The sequence below is a fragment of the Simochromis diagramma genome, unplaced genomic scaffold (genome assembly GCF_900408965.1).
Source record: "Simochromis diagramma unplaced genomic scaffold, fSimDia1.1 OVJJ01000753.1, whole genome shotgun sequence".
Lineage (NCBI taxonomy): Eukaryota > Metazoa > Chordata > Actinopteri > Cichliformes > Cichlidae > Simochromis > Simochromis diagramma.
Window position 1 is genome coordinate 5,655,559 of NW_024387523.1, and position 20,290 is coordinate 5,675,848.

Consider the following 20,290-nt stretch of genomic DNA (forward strand, 5'->3'; position numbering starts at 1 on the left):
GATCAGTCTGTTGCCTGCCTGTGCACACACCCTCACCCTGTCTGAGGACAAAGTGGAAATGATCCAGAGTCACATCTGGTCCTTCTGTAAGATTCCACTACACTTATTCCTCAGCTGACACGTGGCAAACACAAAAGGATGCAGAAAGACTGGACAGTTCCAGTGCAGGTCTGCTGAGAGAGGGCAGTGCAGATTTCAAGAATGGAAAGTTTTGCATTTGTGGGGAGTTAAAAAACAACAACCCATTCACTGATGCGGAGCAAACTTTAAGGATAAATGAACACAAACACTAAGTATTGTTCAAGGTTCATATTAGGCCATTTTTCCAACCATTTGCATCATAATAAGTATTTTAAATAATCTGCACTTCATCTTCTTCCTGACTTTGTAACAGCTTGAAATCAGACTAAAACTAAAACAGACAAACAATTAGCCCATAGAAAATATTTTGATAATCAATTAATTATTTTAAGCAAAATGCCAAAAATTCAGTCTTTATTGACAGCAACTTGAATATATTTGGTTTTGGGCAAAAGAATACTGGTGGTCGCAAGTGCTTCCCCTGAGCCTCCTACTATATGCACGTATGGTATAAATGTGAAATAATAATAATAATAATAATCCTTCACTAGCTTCAGCTTTCAACCAGACATATCTTCTACAAAGCTTCATCTGTTGTGATTCAGACGCCACATAAAACAATTCCTCTATCAATCTGTGTGCAAACAAAACAACAACAAAAACGTATCTGAAAAAACAAATATAAGCAGAGTACAAATAAACACTTTATTAGAAAATTATGTATACATGTAAACACAAACTTGGAAACAGGAGCGGATTTTTAGCCCAAAAAACCAACTTTCTGTCTCTTTTTTCCGAGACTCTCTTCCTGTTCCAGCAGCTTCATGAGAGGAGCGTGGAGGGCTTTCCCAACTCGTTTGCCCGCCTGCAGAAAACAAGCAAACAAAGAAAGAAAGAAAGGAAATAAACAATCCACCCATTTTTCTGCCACTTATCCAGGTTTGGGCACGGGGCAGCAGTGTAAGCAAAGATGACACTTGGCTCTGCCTAGAAATTCTGTCTATAAAAGTAGTGAACTCCTTTAGTTAGGTGGGTGAGCAGGTGCCCATTGACTTATGGTTGAAATGCAGCAGCCCAGGTTCAAGTTCAACCTGCAGCTCCAACTCCACGTGAGAATATAAAGGATTCCTTTTAACTGAAGGTCAAATGTTGCTGCTTTAAAATGTAAATAAGGTTAAAAGCACAATTTGTTAATTCTTCAGCTGTGCTGAGAGGAGGCCAGATGGCTGAGGAGCGAAGCTGGGCTCACCTCTGTCATTTCAAAGATGCTCTCTGGGTCCAGACTGCCTCCGCCCACCTTCCTCATACAGGTGATGGTGCCCTTGTGCGTGACGGAGATTATGAGGCTTGCCACAGAGCAGGCCTTCTCCTGCAGTGTTGCATCCACCACATGTCTGTGTCCCACCTGCAGAAACACAGTGAGCCGCATGTAGCACTATGGTGTGGTGACAGTCATCACCTCTGAGCATCAGCAAGTGAGCTCACCTTGCACAAAGTCACTATACAGGGAATGTTTTCTACGTTGAGTCTCATACAGTCGTAGGGGTCGTCAGACAGCTCAATTTCTTTTCCTCCTTCCTCATCGGATGATATGTGAACTTTGGGAATTCTGTCGGTGGAGTAATCAAGACTTTTAGTAAGATTTCATTTGTGCAATATTAAATAAACTGTAAGATGCCAAAAAATCTCAAACGGAGACTCACTTTGTGTTGAAGAGAGCCGCCTTGATAGCTACTGATATGGCATCGTACAAGTTTCCATCACACTGCAGGAGCTGTGAAAGCATAAAAACATGAGATTTGACCCAAGTTGTTTGGATTTATTTGGAAATGTTCAAGCAAATCTTAACACCTCTACACTGCTAACAACTCTTACTATACAAACAGGAAGAAAAAGGTAAATGCAGGAAAACAGCCTTGTCATTTTGAGGATAAAAACAGAAGCACAGCCCATAAGAATCACATCTAGGGTTGTGATGGAATAATTGTAATTATTTATTAGTTTTTTGTGCTAAAATATGTCAGAAAATTGTGAAAATGACTGGTGTAGTAAGTTCTCAAAGTCAAATTATTGTCCAAAAATAACTTGTTCTGTCTAAAAACAATAAATTTATTATTGCAGAAAACAACTGTGGAGCAGCAGAGGAGAGGATTTTGGCTGGATCACTAGTCAAAATTCAATGACGCTCAAATGGAGGGCAAAAAAACCTGCAGTCATGGAGAAAGGGAGCTGCAGTGTACAGAGCACGTTTTCTTTATTTTTGCACACTAGAAAAAAATAAATATTAAAAAAGAAAAAAAATTTTAGGAAGCAAAAGGCAGCGTTGGACACTACGACTCACCAGCACATCCACATAGAGCACCCAGCAGTGTTCTCCAGCACATATGCAGAGGCTCTTCAGATCGATGCTGCGTTTGTTGTTGAAGACTTTGTAGAGAGTGTTACTCAGCTTCGTGCCCAGCTCCTCACCCCCTCTGCCCTCAAACTCGGGGGTCGCATTGGCCGAACTGAAGAAGAAACAACCCAGTGAAGTCGTACAGCAGGAGCTTATCCCACAGTAAAGCTTGCTAGTCTTGCTACCTCTCTTCACACAAACACGTTATGTATGGTCATATGATAATACTTTCTTTAGTGGACTATGGTGGAAATCCAGGGAACAGATAATGCAACACTACCTCCTGGTGGCAGCACATCCATTAAAACACTCACTTAACTTCAAGTGATTTTTTTTTTTTTTACTTTCAATGTCTTTAAAATCTTTAATTGCTGATGCAAAAATTTTGACGCGTACCCACGTTTAAACCAACGGGGTGTAACAACTCTTCCGAGCCACAGCCTGGCTTACCTTTCAACTCCCCACAAAACAAAAAACAAAACAAAAAAAACAGTTGTTTTTTTTAAAACCACATTCATGAATGGAGAAAAAATACACTCAATTATTCTGGGGTATTTTTTTTTGTTTTTATTCTGGGGTATTTCTAGTTCTTTTTATATAACAGCAGCTGTTGCACTTTTACCTATTCTCACGCTGCCAAATAAATCTCACAGCAAATAATGAGAATAATGAGAATAATAACTGTAATAATAATAATTAATCAAATCAGAAGTAATCAAAATCAGTACTGAATTTCAGGATTTGTACATGTTTTAGCACCAACTCTGCTGCTACACTATACAGTTTGTGCCCGTCAATAATATGTAAAAAATAAAATAAAATAATTCTGTGATTAACACAGAAAGCAAATTTCGATAATCACTGTGAAGATTGTAGAAAATGCCGTGGGACCTTTTCCCCCCTCTGTTAAATCCATAGTGGCACCTCTGGGCTCAAACACACACTTGATTACAGCTCTCACCAGACACATGTGCTTTAACGTGGAATTACCAGCTTCAAGTGGAATAGTGAAATGATATTGTGGATGTTTGTATCCCTATTTTGGCCACAGTTTCAGAATTGTTATACCCCTCATAAACAGAAATATCATTTAGCAGCATACATACCAATCAACAAAGAACTCCAAATAGCCCTCGGCTGGCACCGTTGGCCTCGGTTTTCCAATCTCTGCCTTAACACCCACAAGAACCGCTGTGTGCCCCTGAAAGAGAGACAAACCATGGGGTGATATAAAAAGGTTGGTCTGACAGTGGAACCTGGAAATGAGCTTCAACAGCACTCTGACTTCTGAAAAGCGTACTCATGCCTTCACTTCATCTCAGCTTTACTACTAACAGTTTTCATTCATCTGCCAAGTCATTCAGGTTTTGCTTTGCTGACTGTAGCTGGACTAAAACCCTGTGGGAAGCCTCTTAAGTGACAAGTGAGATCACATATCAGCCATTGTGGCTTCCTTACACTGGCTCCAAGTCAAATTTAGATGTGATTTTAAGAATTAGTTTTTGCGTAAATCGTTTAATGATCATTAAATATCATTAAATTTCAGTCTTTCAGCTGTTCACACATGCTGCCTGATTTAATTACCAGCGTGACTTTGGCGGATCCGTCTGTGTTGGAAACCACATCGGTCTCTATTTCCATGTGTCTGTAGTCCTCGCAGCCTCGTCCATCCACCCTTAAGTCATCCTGAAGACCAGGAAGAAACATGTCAACAGAGACAGTGCTAATGCAGCTAGCTTCCTATCGCTAAAGCTCATAAATACATTTAAAATGATTTTAACAGAATAAACAAAAGTCTGGGGCTGTATTTTTTAACATGTTTGTTAACAACTTACTCGTATGCCGTGTAGTATGTACACTTTTTCAGCCTCACTAACTTGCACTGTTGCCATTTTTCAGAAACACTTTTAGCATGTGTGTGTATGTCTGTCGCTTTACCCCTGCGTCATCAGAAGACGACAATGGGGGAAAAATCCGAAGGGCATGCTGGTTGTTTGAGTTTTCTAATAATCTTTACAGGTAAACGCCCCACCCAACAAACACAAGACAGTGACCTCCTAAAAACAAAGATATTCCACTGATGTTGACACGAAAAGCAACTTAAAGTTTGAACAACCCTTTACAACAATTTTTCTGCACGTGCTTTAACTTATGCCACGTATTTTTGGTAATTTTTTTCTTGTGATTTTTTTCCACGAAATCTGTGAATTTTGTACCCTATGTATTTTACTTGTAAATTTGTTGTTTTATATTATTACGTTTCTATTTCCTATTTTATTAAAGAAAATTCGCTATTTTTTTTAATAAATAGATGAGTGTTTTCTCAACAGCTGCCAATTTTTGCGTGTAAATTTACTTTTTGTGTCATAGACTGACATTTTTTTGTTTTTGTTTGTTGCTTAAAATATTGTAATTTTGGGGGGTTATTTGCCACTTTTTTTCTTCTCATTTTTTCCTTGTAACTTTTTTTTGGAAATTTTTCTCCCCTAGTACAATCCCTTATTTGTTTATTTATTTATTTATTCATTCATTCATTCATTCATTTATCTATTTTCCTTACAGACTTACTCACTTTAACCTTCAGCAGCCCTCACCATCGTAAGGGGGGCGGTAGGATTTTGCAAGGTTTTGATCTCACAGCCCGGGTGAAAGTACCACCTAGAAGTCAACGCTCAGGGTAAAGCGGCCCATAACAGACAGGAGAGGGTGTCTGACTTCCTGGTTGGATCTGCATTTTGTTGTCCCGCTGCCCGCAGAGCTTTCTGGATCTGACGGGAGGAGCGGCAGTTCGACAGCACCTTGTTTCAGGTCACGTTTAGCTGACTGTTAGCGAGGATAATTAACACTTCTTTGAAAACGAGACAGCAACGAGAGCGGGAGCCGAGTCGCTGGGGCCGTGGAGGGCAACTGTCCGAAGATCGGTGAGGTTAGCTGGGATTGAGCTAACGGACAGGGGGCAGACAGGCGTGTGTGGATAGTTTGGGGTGTCTGAACTCTACAAGCCTCTAAACTACACAAAGAGTTCAAGAAGCGTCCGTCGAGAAAGGCAAGAGAGTGCGAGGTAGGCTGTGAAAACCCAGTTTCACTCTGGAATATGGTTTTGTACATTTTAAGTGTTTCCATTTATCAACTACTTGGAAAACCAGTCATCCCGCTCTGTTTCAGCTACCAGTTAACTTCCTGGTTTGGTTTATTACTGCACTTTCCAAAAGATGAGTAGTTATGTCCTATACATCATATATGTTACCATATACGCTACTCATCATATCTCTGTGGTGGTTAGTTTACCTGAAATACAGCAAACCGTGCTCAAAAGCACTTCAGCCGTATACATGAGCCCAGAACACACGCTTATTTTTTTTCCTCCTTAGTGCCTCTCAGGTTATTCAACATATTTTAGCAGATGTCTGTTTTTTATCCTCGAAATCAAATCGGCCAAAGACGAGCTGGAAGGACCAGTCAGTGAATCTTGTTGTGGATAAACAAGTAATGAAACTGCTGTCTTGCAGTTGCCATAACATTAAATGCAACCATTATTAAAATAGCTTATCTCATTATGAATGGCTTAATAAAATCAATGTCATATGGCAAAACAAGATAGCTCAATAAGATACAAAAAAACACAGTTAGATAAGAAATTAATGATATAATATAAGAGTGAAACCAAAGACAGGTGACTGAAATGAAAAAAGGTGATCATCTCGTCAGAGTTGCACTTTGTCGTGGAGTCAGATATATTGATGAACAGTCTGTTCTTGATGATTTATTGGAAGGAGGATTGACTTAAATGTTTGAGATTTTATACTCCTACTGACAACTCACATTCACCCAGGGTCTTATTCTGTTCCACCTTTAACTCTTTTCGTAGCTCACATCCTCGCCTTTGATGTATTTAGAGTCACCAATTAAACATACATTAGGTATAAATGAGAGCAGCTAAATAAAAATGCACAACAACAGAAAGAGCAGGTTAACTCCACACAGAGAGCATCCAGGAAGTCTTGAACCCAGGAGCCTCTTGCTCTGAAGCAGTTGGGTCACACCAGATCCAAAGAGGGCAGGTTTTGAGACTTTTACCTACCAAAAGTGGTCCAAAAACAGGACAACAAGTGATAGGTGCTCAAGCGTAATGAGGGCCGTGATAGAAAGTTGAAAGAATACAGAGTGCATCCTGATCTGTGGCCACAAACACCTGAGTGTTAGTATAGGACGACAGTGCAAAGGAGAGATGTTTTATTAAACACAAACAGTGTGTGTTAATGAATGTAGATGTGAACATGCCACATATTCAGTTTACAAATGTAATTAAAATTAAATTCTTAAGTGTAAGAAAGTGTTTCTTTAGTGTAAAGAAGTCCATTTTAAAGCGTTCAACTTAGCTGAATTCAATATTTCAAAAAATCTGAAATGATAAGCTAAATTGAAAGGCACCCTTTTACCCCACTCCCTTAAAAATAAGCCTACAACACAGGGTGTCATTTCATGTTAAAAATTCACACATGAAACAAATAAACAACCTGAGGTGAACTTGAGAAAAACGGGTGTAGTGTTCTACGCCTTTATGTTTAAACCATGTCTAGATCTCGAAATACTTTCAACTCGCCATTCGTTTCACACCTGTACAATAAACATGACATCAGTATAATGAGTAACAATTCATTTTTTACTGAAAAAACTGGACAAATTAATGGCTTCTGTGCAATTTTTCACTCTTTGTAAAGCCATCTAGTGGGCCAGACTGGACCCTGGACCTGCTTTAGCCAGTAGAGAGTTCGCTCTGTCAGTTTAAAGACCATCAACAGCTACTCCGTGAGCAGTTTGTCGTGTCTAATGTGTCTCTTCTGCCACTCTGCTTCAATACAGGGACAGCAGTATCTATGTGATGATAAATAAAACAATGTGTATCGGTGTCATAATCAGGTCATGTTTGTTTTTGCAGTAATAATCCCTGAAGCATCACATTAGTCTTGAGTGAAACAACCATTTTCAGTTTTTTAAGTGGCCCGATGAGACTATCGGTAAAGTGGAACAACATCAGCATGTTAACTGGCTGTTTATCCCAGCAGGAGGTCCTCGTGCCGCCTGCCCGCTCAGCTGCCTCCTTCACTCGGTGGTGTAATTTATTTTACAGCAGGGTATCAAAAATGCCTGTGAATCGTGGAGTGTTTTAGTGTGCGGCATGCATTTTAAATGAACTTACCTTTACCGTGTTAAACATTTTCACATACTGTATCTACTGTATCTTCCGGATCGTCTTAGACAAGATTTAGTTGTGTAAAGTGTTTCTGTTCCATTCAAGTTGGTTTTCCTCTCTATACAAGCAGCTATTCACTGACAGAAATCTATAGACTCATTCTGCAGGAGGAACTATTTGCTTAATTGTTAATGAACTCAGCATCAGTAGTTAGTTTCACTCCAGGGCTTTCTTGCCTATTTCATTGTCTTGAGTTTCTTTCTTTTTTCATCATCTCCATTTTCACTCAACACTGGTTTCATTGCTGTTTCTAGCTGTTGTTTCTAATGAAGGGAGTCGTTTTCAGTGACACACCGGCCATGTGTAAGCTTCCTGCATCCTGAAGCAAGTTTTACTTGAAACTCGACAGGTGGACTTCCTCCACCCGTCGAGCCAAATACGCGTCAAGTGAGTCACACGAGTAAACAACACGTGGTTATTACAGGGACACTAGCATGTGTACTCAAAATTCATTTAGTACTCCAATAGAACACTTAAAAACAATCGTTCATCTAACCAGAGTGAAGCTGATGAACTTGCAGCTTATTTGCAGCGGGGGAAGTAATCTGAAACTTGCACTTTAAAGCAAACAGTTCCCAAAAATGCTTCAGCTTTTTTTGTGTGTGTCGCTTTGGAACAAACTGTGTTGCTACACCTTTGCAGCCACAGTTACAACATACTGTAATACAGGAAGTTAATTATTGAATATAAATTATGAGAAAAAAGCAAGTGGTTGGTCTGGAGTTGTTTCTGGAGAAAGCTAAAGACCCGGAACATTAGGAAATACCTGAATGGTAGGTTTTAAGTGAACATCGGGCCAGTTTGTCGTGAACGGCACATTTGTGTCAATTCTTGCTGACCTCAAGAGCCCTGGGAATAAATTTGCTAAACATAATTTTTGTAGCATTATAGAAAAAATACAACAAGTGTATTTGGCTACTGAATGAGTCTTTTTAGATTCTGTGATTTCATTTTATTTATTTGTTTATTTTTTGGAACAAAGTTGTATTATTTACCAGTTTCAGTGTACACTTTGTGTCTTTTGTCCTGTATTCGTCATTTCACCCCCAGCCAGTTGCAGCAGATGGACACCCCTCCCTGAACCTGGTTCTTCCTGTTACTGGTTTCTTGCTGCTAAAAAGGAGTTTTCCCTTCCACTGTCACCAAGTGCTTTCTTACAAGGGGGTTGTCTGATTGTTGGGGATTTCTCTGTATTATTGTGGGGTCTTTACCTTAAAATTTAAAGTTGTGATTTGGCACTATATAAATCAAATTGAATAAATTTTCAGTAACACCTGGAACAAAAATTGACTTCTTTTGACTGGTAGTTTACGGTGACAGATTAGTATTATCTGATGACCACGTTGAAATAAATCTCTCAAAAAATAATTTATTCAAATAAAGAGTAAAAATTAGAATAGCCTAAATGAGCGCACAAAACTGTTTTAAATGCTTGGTGCTGCTTAAAAATGTCACTGCTGATAGATGCTGTGTGACATTCTTGGGAAATGTAGATGTGCTGGGATTCTTTCCTTTATTGTGATCCACAGCTTGACATGGTGGTGAATGTTGGGTACAGAGTTTTGTTCGTCACCATGCCATCTATGCCGTTTGACATCTGTCCAGCTTTGGCTTTAGACGGATTGATCCTTCCAGGAAGCTTTTATTTCACTTGCAGTAATGTAATGACTTGTTGTCAACTTGAGTGATGTTAAATTCTAGCCTGGTCTCATTGCGAAATGGTCATGAAAATGATTTTGTGTGTTTTTTGTTTTTTTTTCTTCTCACATGCACGGAGACAAACTGTCCACTTTACTTTGTTATGTTGCAGTCAGCAAGACTTTGGCCAGTCCTGAATAAGCAGGATCAACTTTGAAAACAGTATGTTTCACATTTGTGCTGCCTCTGTTTTTGAGCGTCCTGAGTAGCATGTGTCGCCATGCCAACCTAGAAAACTGAGCATCCTTTTGAAACGTCCGACTTGTGTACTTTAACCCAGATGTGATCTTTTTCTAAACCTAATCAAATAGTTTTCTTTCCTAAACTGAACTAGGTCATTTTTGGTATGTAAACAGAACTAATGCTACAGTCACACTGGGGAAAACTGTGATCTGCTCTGTCTGGACCCTCCCTCACACATAGACATGGTGAAACAACGAGCATAGGAGAAGAAACTTTGGCACCAAAATGTAGTAAAAACTGATCCGATTAAAAGGTTAAAAATCATAAATCCAGTTTGGTTTTGATTTAATTTTGCTTTCCTTCTGGACAGTGATGGAATCTGAGATTTTGTCCCAGATGTGCTGTATGTTTTTATTCTGATTAAATTTCTGTCCTCTGGGAAGCTTGTGTAACTGTCAGGATCATTGGACAAGCCTTAATTAATGTGGACATAAAAGTGAGATTAAACTATCATTCAGTTAAGTCTAATGGATAGATCGAATCCTTAGTTACACCCAAGCAGTTTGATTGCTCTAATTTTAATCTTAAGTTTCAGTGAGGAGAAGGGCATCAAGGTTCCTGTATCCTACAGGAATCAGCTGTTTTATTTTAGCCTTCATGTAATACTGAGATCTAGTTATTTTTGACAGTTTGGCCCCTTTCAAGTCACATCAGATTTTTGTCTACACACACACAAACCTGCTTGATGACTTATTTATGAGCCTCATCTCCAGACGGATCTGGATACACACACGCTTAAGCCCCAAGCAGAGCAGGACAGCAGTGTAGTCTGTTTTGTGGTGAAGCATTGTTTTGTGTTACCTTTAAGGCCAAATGCTGAAACTTTGCTGTGAGAGGATGCATGGATTTTCTTGGCGTTGTGGGATCAGAGCGGTTAGTGTTTGTTCCTCCTCCAGTTAATGCGTCCTCTTGAGCATTTACTCCAACATTATTTGCTGATTCACTGTGCCTTAATGGCTCCTGCCTTTATTTATATTCCTCGAGGACCATGCAGATGCTGTTATTAGTCTGTTTACACTGACTCTTAATTGCTGTGGGACACCACTGTTACAGCGAAGTATCAAAGTAATACAGTCAGAGCAGAAAAAAATAGTTGTTTGATAGAAAATGAATCCAAAAAATAAATCAAACGTTGTTTTGTTCAGCTTCTCTCCTGAGATAATTTGAATTTCTGTGTGTGACAGAGAGAATAATCCATATTGAAGGTGATGGAAGTGAAAATAACTGTATGGCAACTGTGTACCATCCCTCGCATAAGTCCCTAATTCCTCCTCTTCTTTCATTTTCTTCCCACCGCTCTGTCCCCCCCTCTTCCTCACCATCTGTCTCGTCACTCCTCGCAGTATGTGGTTGGAGCCACAGGCGCTTTAGGATGAAGAGCCCGGCGCACCGCACCAGGGACATTGAGCGCCAAGCTGGCTACCTGAAGCGCGAGCACTGCACCCCTCCTCCACCGCGCACCGGCTCCGACACCATGTGGTTCATCCGCGACAGCTGCGGCATCGTGTGTGGCATCATCACCTGGCTCCTGGTCTTCTACGCCGAGTTTGTGGTGGTGTTCGTCATGCTGCTGCCTGCCAAGAACGTGGCCTATAGCCTCTTCAACGGGGTGCTGTTCAACGGCCTCGCCTTCCTCGCCCTTGCTTCCCATGCCAAGGCGATGTGCACAGACCCGGTCAGTCAGAGCTTTATTGGTCCACTTTATTTGCTTGTAGGATGCGATACTGACTGTCTGACTGGCACTATTTATCCTCTCTCGATTTATTACTACAATAATTTAAGAATGTGTTCCTGTTGGTGTGCTTATAGTAAATATTTGACTTGCAACAGTTGCATGGGGTACTAAACTTTTATTTCTGTGCTCTTTTACTTTAAACTTCTACAAATTCCTCCACACTTCTCTGACACGTACTTTGCAAATTATATCTACATTTTATTAGGTACACTGGCAGCTAGGAGTTTATAATATATGCTTATGAAATGCAGCGCTCTCCGAACTTTGTGGTTTTGTATCCTTTAATGTATAGCTGGAGCCTATGATATGACTCACATGCTTTTATTTAAAAAAAAAAAAAAAAAATCTAAACTACCTGTAACTTGCAGCAGAAATAGAAGTAAAAAATAAAATAAAAAATTGATCAGATTTCTGTTATAGAACCAATTTAATTCTTATTTTCCACCACATTAATCATCCCCTCAGTGGATCCCTGATCCTTAGGTTGTGAGCCCCTTAATTATTCAACAGAATTTAAACTGTAGTCATATCAGATATAATAAAAATGTCATTCACGTCATTCATGTCTAAAATGTCATTAGATACATTTTTCTTATAACATCCGACAAACATTACCTTTTTTTTCTCCTTTTTTCTCCTTTTTTTGCCCATCTGGCTTAGTTGTATCACAGTCCATTGACTTTCTTGGATATCAGGTGCAAAATAAATTATCTTGGGTTCTCTCCTAGTTTTTGACTCTGAGGAAACTCTTCTTTGTTTCCCTTATTAGGCTCTTGGATAGTCTCACATAACCCATAAAGCCCTACTGAAAAATTTGACACTTTAAAATGAGTTTAAGGCCCCACCTGTGAGAGCTTGCATGCACTTTAGTCTGGGGTGGGCTTTGTTTTAAGTCTAATCTCATTTTTAATCTTCCGTTACTGTGTTTTAGTAATTTTTTATTTGTACTCTTCTTCATGGATTCAGCGGCGTTTTTTGTTTATCCCTTTCAGTCTAGCTTTACTATTTCTGCAAACCTTTTTTTTTTTTTTAAGCATACTCTTAATTTACTTCTAATTGTTACATAGATTTGGATTTGTTTTCTCTATGTGCTTTGTTTGTTTTTTGGTTTTTTTAAAATGCTTTTGTGTTTGTCATGTTTTGTCTATCCTGGGCTTGGAAGCCTCTTGAGTCAACTGCAGCATTTGTAATACAAAGAAAGTTCAGCATAGCCACAATATCTATTCCTTATCTGGTTTCACTTCCCCTAAAATCCGCAGACAGGCTAAGCGGGTCACATGAAGGTGATTACCAACTCGATAAGTCAGCCCAGGGTTTCCCAATCTAGCTATAAGTGCGGTCACATGAAAGAGAGTGTGCGTTTGGCTGGAGAAGCACTTTTTAAATGCACTTTATAAAATAAAAGCCATCTTGCCGTCTAAGGAAATCATGTACCCCCGAAAGAAATCATGTACCACATTAGAGTGACAGAGCAGAGCTGACTTCTCTTTTCATCCCACTCCTCCTCAGGGTGCTGTGCCTAAAGGAAACGCAACCAAAGAGTTCATTGAAAGTTTGCAGCTCAAACCAGGACAGGTGGTGTACAAATGCCCCAAGTGCTGCAGCATCAAGCCAGACAGAGCTCACCACTGCAGGTACAGCACTGTATGAATCTGTGTAGTATAAGAAAGGGTACACTTCTCATTGCAGACTGCACATTTTGGGAACAAAACAAAACCAACAGGAATCTGCTGAAGTCTGCACCTCACAGAGGAAACTCCTGATGCAACTCTCCGGCTGGGAACGCCACTCCTCCTCTGTGTTTGTTCCTAGACTGGCTCTCCTGCGTCTTTCAGCTGTGTCGCATTTCCCTGCAGACTCTGCAAGTTGATAATAATAAGGACTTCCCTCTGTGGCTGCTCAGTGGTTTCTCTGGGATCTCAAGGCATGAAAAGTGCAAAAACGCCTCCGATTAATTGAATTGTGAAGCCAGTGAGTCAGCCCGTCTCAGAAGCAAAAATGGCAGTCAGTTTGATTCTTTTCAAGCTGAATATTATGAGTCATTCTTGAGGGTGCTTCAGATGATACAGTGCAGTGACACAGTTATCTCTAACAACCCAAACAAACAGTATATTACACACAGAATGGCAGCTTTTTAAAAAGTGATTTCCCCATAAAACAAAGCGCCCAGGCAGCTCGAGTGTGACTCTCTGCTTTGTCTTATGATAAATTATGAGTTTCTGGCTTTTACTTGAGTTGTCAGCCTGCTGCAGTTTTGACAGATAAATAACCCCCAGTCTGCAGCTGCTATGACTGAGAGCAGCCTGTTCATTTTCTCACAGTTGACTGAATTATGCTCCTTAAGGTGTTTGTGTGTGTGTGTCTTTTAGTGACAGTTGTTGTGACATACCAACACCCACATTTGTGCATTGCATGACTCCTTCAGGTGTGCCTATGATTAATTTATTTTGTCTCCACAGTGTGTGTAAACGCTGCATCAAGAAGATGGACCATCACTGCCCCTGGGTGAATAACTGTGTCGGAGAAAACAACCAGAAATACTTTGTCCTCTTCACAGTGAGTCTTTAACAGCGAAACGAATATTAGAATCCACTTGGAAATATTTATAATAACTCCCTCTTTCATTATCATGCTCACACTTATACTTGCTCTTGGGTCGAATGTCATAATATATAGGGTGCACCCACCGGCTACTTTAGTAGGTACGCTGGCTTGGACCCAGTTTTGCCATCAGAACTGGCCTAATTTTTCATTGCACATATTCAGCAAACATAGGAAACATTGGATAGAAATTTTGGTCTATATTGACATGATAGCATCACATTGTTACTGCAGATTTGTTGGCTTCACATCAGTGATGTGTATCTCTTGCTCCACCGCATCCCAAAGGTAAACTACTGGAGTGGGAAATGGCACTGAAGGCCATTTGAGCACACTGTAACTCATTGTCATGTTCAAGAAACCAGTTTGAGGTGATATGAGCTTTGTGACATGGTCACATTGTTAACTCTGCTCTAAGCCTACCATCCATATATGACAGCAGAAATTGAGACCCAAGACTAAGCAAAGTCTTTCCAATCTGTCTGTCCAATTTTGATGAAGACATGTAAATTGTAATCTTAGTTTCCTGTTTTTAATAAAAGTGGCACCCGGTGTGGTCTTCAACTGCTGTAACCCATGTTGTGCATTCAGAAATGCTCTTCTGCACAACTTGGTTGTAACCAATCGGTGTTCATTCGTGGTTATTTGAGTTAAAGACCTTTAGACATCGGAAAATCCAGACTCCCTTTTTCTTAATCCAGCTGTTCACACTGACTGCGTAATTTTGTTTAGACGAATTTGTGGCAGGTTTTTTTTTTTTTTTTTTTTTTGAACATAGTTTGATGTTTTTTTTCTTCTTCTTCTTCCCCCAATTTGCCTGTACGCCTAAATGCATTTTATTTTGGCTTTCCAAATTAAGACCACAAGTGAATATGAAGATTATAAAAATGAGATGACTGACATTACATTTGTGTTTGTTTTCAGATGTACATTGCACTAATATCCTTCCATGCGTTATTCATGGCGGCCTTCCATTTCGTTTTCTGCTTTGAAGAAGACTGGGCGAGTAAGTGTCTGTCCTGTAATATAGTAGTTTAGTATAGGAACCAATCCAATCAGTAAAGCTTGTGACTAAGATGTAAAATGTTATGCATTAGAAGACTAATGTGGAACTCTTTTCATAGTTGATTTATTGTCTAAGCAAACTTGACACATTCTCTGCACTGACAAGCTATGACTTTCTCTATTTTTATGCAAAATGTGAGGGGCAAGCCTCTGATTGGGCTAAGTGAGGGAACAGGGAACCTTGACGCTTAAGTCTTTAAGTCTGTTTAATATCCTTTCTGGTTTCCAAATTTTAGGTTATTTACTTGGTTTAACATAAAAAAAACCTCCCTTTCTTTCCAGAGTGCAGCAGCTTCTCTCCACCAGCAACTGTCATCCTCCTCATCCTCCTCTGCTTTGAAGGTCTCCTCTTTCTGATCTTCACTGCAGTCATGTTTGGGACTCAGGTCCACTCCATCTGCACTGATGAAACGGTGAGTAAATCCAGCAGGGAATTTCACCACCTTACCTCTCCTCTGCACACCTCTTGAAAACTGAATTTCAGCTACCGCCGTGTCAGCAGTCTGACATGAGGTTAAGTTCTCATGTCAGAAACTTTCCACCTTGCTGAAGAGGCTTTAAAAAGAAAGATACTAGATCCTTTTCAGCTTGATGTGGAGAAAGTGCTGGCCCACCTCACAGAGAACATTTCTCTGTATAAAACTGCAGTTAGACTCTTTTTAAAGTTTGACTCAACCAGAAACATTTTGTTGTTTGTCTTCAGCACAAAGTTAAGTGGAAGTAATCGTTACATCAGTCGCAACTGATGTAAGTGTAGGCGACCTCATTGACCACATCTTTGTTATTAAGGAAACATGATAATTTTTATCAATTGTAATGTTTCAGAAGAAAAACAGCAACCATTTATTGATTGTGCTCTCTAAAGCTACTTATGATCAGTACATTTACTCTCAAGAAGAGAGAAAAGGTTTTATTGTCCATACTCTTAAAAAAGGAAGTATTTTCTCAATCTGTAAAATGTAATATTAGAAATTAGAAAAATACTGTACACTAGTCTTAAAAACCCCCATAAATTCATGATACAAAGTTTATTTTGTCATATACTGGACCTTAGTTTAGCCCCTCAGTTCATCCTCTGTGAAACAGTTGTTTTTTTTTAGTTTTTTTCCCCCTTTAAGCTAACTTTCTTGTGATTGGTTGCTCCTTGCAAACAGAAAATTTAAAGTCAGACCTGTGTGCTTGAGGGACTGTACGAGGAGATCTGCTCTCACTGACATGATATGAGAGTTTAAAGAAATTACTAAAACCAGAGATTTAGAGCAGTCTCAACTCTGAGCGTAAACTGACCTCATTATTTGAAACTCTGGCCATGTTTGATATCCGTCACTCTTAAGAGTACAGAAAATAAGGAAAAGCATATCTGGTCCTTTAAAGAAAAAATGTTTCTTAACAGTATGAAGACCAGCACCAGACTCGGGTGTTTTAGTTTGCAGTTTGGGGTCGAGCCTCCATAAGATTTCCCAATGTATATATTATGTATATAATGTTCTTCCTCTACCCCCTCTTCCTATAACTATGCATTTGACAAATAAAGAACCTTGAACCAAAATAAACTAAACCTGTTCGTCCTCCAGGTGGGTTCAGAGTAATGCATTTTCTGCTCAAGACACCCACAGCTCTGACTCAGACTTATCACTACAAAGAACTGTCAATTGTAGTGTTATATGGCCTCCATTTGTTGACTGTGTTGGTTTATCATGGGAGCTTTCTTAATCGTCAGGAACCACTGAGAGTGAGTCACCTAAGACCTGTGAAAGGAAAACAAAAGAATACAAATTGTGATTCATTTTTAATCCCTCATTCAGCAGCTGCATGTTTCGATGTTTTGTATCAGGGCTGAATTTAACTCGCACTGCGTTGCTTTACCCTTTTTGCAGGGTATCGAGCAGCTGAAGAAGGAGGAGAGGAGATGGGCCAAAAAGTCTAAATGGATGAACATGAAGGTGGTGTTTGGCCACCCATTCTCTATAGCCTGGCTGAGCCCCTTTGCAACACCTGACCATGGAAAGGCAGATGTATATCAGTATATAGTGTGAAAGCTGGATTCTAAGTGTCTGCGGACATAGACTGATCACTCTTGCCTGGAGCACAAACTTCTCTTAACCACTTCTAAATTTTCTTTCTTCTAGGAACTATTGATATTTCAGGGTGTTTTGCTGTAAAATGTGTTTTTCCTTTTTAAATTTTGCCGTTGCCCTTTCCCCGTTTTGGTGCTGACTGAGATTAACGAGGTGTAGCTGCACAATACAGCACTCTTAAGCTATGCAGCAGCATCTTGACAAGAAGCATCTAATGGCAAAACACAACAAGAGACTAAGTTTTGCATTCGCTGGAGTGAATATGCCTGCAGTATCTTCAATCATCTCCTACTTCTAAGACTACACAATGTGAACTCAAGTCCTGAATGTTTCTACTCAAAGAAGCGCAGCATGGTTGCCACAATGAACACCTGGTTTTGTCTTCCTGTAAAAAATGATCCTTTTTCCTTCATTTGCTTTATTAATGTAGTCGCGGTAGTCTTTTTGCTGAATGCTGTGGATGATTTGCCTTAGAACAGAGCATTAGCAAGCAGTGGAATCTGCTTTTTGTAAAGCTATTTCTATTTATTTGCCTTAATGTGACAGTTCAGGCTCACACTTGTTAATGCTACTTGTTTCCTCTTTTTGATGCCAGAGAAAAGTAGGTTTGTCCATTTCATTTTTCTTTTTCTTGCATTACTGCAATCAAAAGACAAATGTAACGCCAAACTTTTCTGGCAAGAAATCACATTTTGGAAAAGTTTTAAGTGTTTTTCAAGAGGACTCTGAAAATGGAGAACAGCAATAACCTCACGGTGGCTGGTTAAAGTTATAACCCTTAAGATTTCTGTGCTACTTGGTCAGTTTATATTGCACTAAACGCTCGCTGAGCAGTGTTTGTATCTGCCCACAGAGCATCCAGGTAAAACAAGGTTTCTTTTCATTTTCTACAAGTAACCTGAGTCTTGCAGCGCCTATCTTCTTATGATTTTTTTTTTTTTTTAATTTAAAACCAATCCAGCGTCACAACATCTAGAAAAAGTCTGATCGGGTCGTGAAGGTTATCGGCTAGATCATAAAATGCTAAGCCAAAGGCAATTTGAAGATTAAACTCTGACAATCACTTTGCGTTAGCTTCACAATAAAACTTCCTTTGTGTTTGGCCAGCAGAGCATGTAAGAAATGTTGCATTAGATGCATCTTAAACAGCTGGTACAGATGCTAGCACTGACTGAATTAAGCACTTCCACTTGCTTATGCTGGCAGTTTAAATTGTGCATGATTAATTGCGTAATCTAAGACTAACAAAAAATCTGCAGCTCTGCTGTAAATATTACCTTAACCTTTCAAGCCTTTTGTTTTTTGATGACCTTCATAGAAATCATCAATATGTGTCTTACAGAGATGAGATTTAAAGGAGGAATATTGGGAAATTTATGTTTTTAAATACTTTTTTTCCCCCTTTCTTTGAACAAGTAATGAATGCCGAAAGTTTAAACTAAACATTCAGATCACCTTCTAATATTGTGAAGGTCCTCCTCGTGTTGCCAAAAATGCTCTGACCCATTGAGGAATTAATACATGACCTTTAAGGTGGATCTTGTGGCGTCTGGCAGGACAGCATTTGGGTCCTGTGGGTTTCAGGGTGTGGCCTCCATGGATTGGGCTTGTTCCAGTCACATGATTGGATGCTTGATCCACTTCTGATCTGGGGAGCTTGGACTCCAGGTCAATGCTTTGGGCTCTTTGTTGTGTTCATCAAGCTGTTCCTGAATGGTTTTTATAGAGGGGTCGGGCACGTTGGCATGTTTGTGGAGGCTGTTTTGCTGTAACATTTAAGTGGGTGGTACATGGGAAAGTAACAGCCATGTGAATGCCAATCTTCCCGGGTGCCCAGCAGATCATCTCACGTTAATAAAATGAGCAATGCTAATTACTTGGTCTCTCAGTGATTTTAATGTTGTGACTCATTGGATTATAATTGAATAGCTGTGTAGAATTTTATGGCAGAGCTGTGGTTAATTACATTAGACTACCTAATAAGGTGGCTATGTAGAAAAGCAGTTAGAGAACGTAAATAAACTGGATGTCAAAATGTTGTCCAAAAATGCTAAAAGTGTAAAAACCAAAAGAGTTCAATTTCCTGAAAAGCTTAAGGGTTATAACTTTCAAGTCTGATACTAGGCAGGTAAAAGTGTAAGATACTTACAGTGACTTCCTGGTCGAATATAAAACTGAAGTTAAACCAGCATCCTTTTGAACTTTAGTTTCATTTGCTTTGTAACAATCACCAGCTGAGACAGAAAGTCAGGGAATCAAGCAATACACGTTGCTCTGTGTGTGTTGACACTAAGTGTATTTTACTTGCTCTCAGTTGATGGAATTCGCTTGTGGTCTGGTTTGTCACAGATTTTCATTGTAATTATGTTTTTTGGAGGCGGGAGCTCAGAGAAAATGTTCACTCGGGCTGGAAGTGTGTAACTGTCACAACTGTGGATTTTAATGGAACACAGGAAACTTCAGATTTTACTTTTGAGGATGAGAATCTGATGCAGATAAGAAATGGGCATCTTCAAAGCATTTAACACTTAAATGCCTTTGCCAGAACGTGTTATTAAAAGCCTTGCTCGAGTTAAAAAAAACAACAAAAAACATGATTTAGAGGATGATGAAAAGATATTATAAATATATGTGTTGCCAAATTGAAGGCTAAAGGAGGGGAGGCAAGGATGTAGCCATTAAAACAGTTGTCAGAAATTAGATTTTCTTAGGTTTTTAAATGTCGTAACCATTATGTGGACACGGAACAGGTTTACACATACAGCACACCAGCTTTTTTTTTTCTTCTTCCTCTCAAAAATGTTCTGTGGTCGGTATGCAAACTTATTTGTCTTATTTACTGTGGGCCACGTGGTTTTTATTTTGTTTTTCTGACCATTGTATTTGTTTCAAAGGATATGAAATAAAATGTATGACTATGGATATTTTATTTACGGTTTGTGTAATCTTGTAGACATTTTTTGATGCAAAGATGTTAGTGATCGATAGTATTGATGCCACAATCATTATTTAACAGCTGATTCTTCATTACAGAAGCTTCTAACATTCAAATCCCCCTATTGTTATATAGCGCCAACTTAAAACAGTCGTCAGCTCAAGGCACTTATAACAGCGGTCGGTTCCGTAAGTCGTTTGGTACC

The 20,290-nt window shown here is 39.4% G+C and overlaps 2 protein-coding genes across 2 annotated transcripts; one reads left to right on the forward strand and one right to left on the reverse strand.

Annotated features, from left to right (window-relative positions):
- Window positions 1-478: 478 nt before the first annotated feature.
- Window positions 479-4,447, reverse strand: exosc7 (exosome component 7). Its single transcript, XM_040020226.1, has 8 exons — window positions 4,312-4,447; window positions 4,061-4,162; window positions 3,583-3,677; window positions 2,423-2,588; window positions 1,785-1,855; window positions 1,567-1,690; window positions 1,331-1,486; window positions 479-946 (listed from the first exon to the last, which is right to left on the reverse strand). The coding sequence occupies exons 1-8, from the start codon at window positions 4,366-4,368 to the stop codon at window positions 842-844; spliced, it is 876 nt and encodes a 291-aa protein (XP_039876160.1). The 5' UTR covers window positions 4,369-4,447; the 3' UTR covers window positions 479-841.
- A 718-nt stretch (window positions 4,448-5,165) lies between these two features.
- On the forward strand, window positions 5,166-20,072 carry zdhhc3b (zinc finger DHHC-type palmitoyltransferase 3b). Its single transcript, XM_040020225.1, has 7 exons — window positions 5,166-5,537; window positions 11,015-11,346; window positions 12,916-13,040; window positions 13,866-13,962; window positions 14,932-15,013; window positions 15,355-15,485; window positions 16,950-20,072. The coding sequence occupies exons 2-7, from the start codon at window positions 11,044-11,046 to the stop codon at window positions 17,106-17,108; spliced, it is 897 nt and encodes a 298-aa protein (XP_039876159.1). The 5' UTR covers window positions 5,166-5,537; window positions 11,015-11,043; the 3' UTR covers window positions 17,109-20,072.
- The last annotated feature ends 218 nt before the right edge of the window (window positions 20,073-20,290 follow it).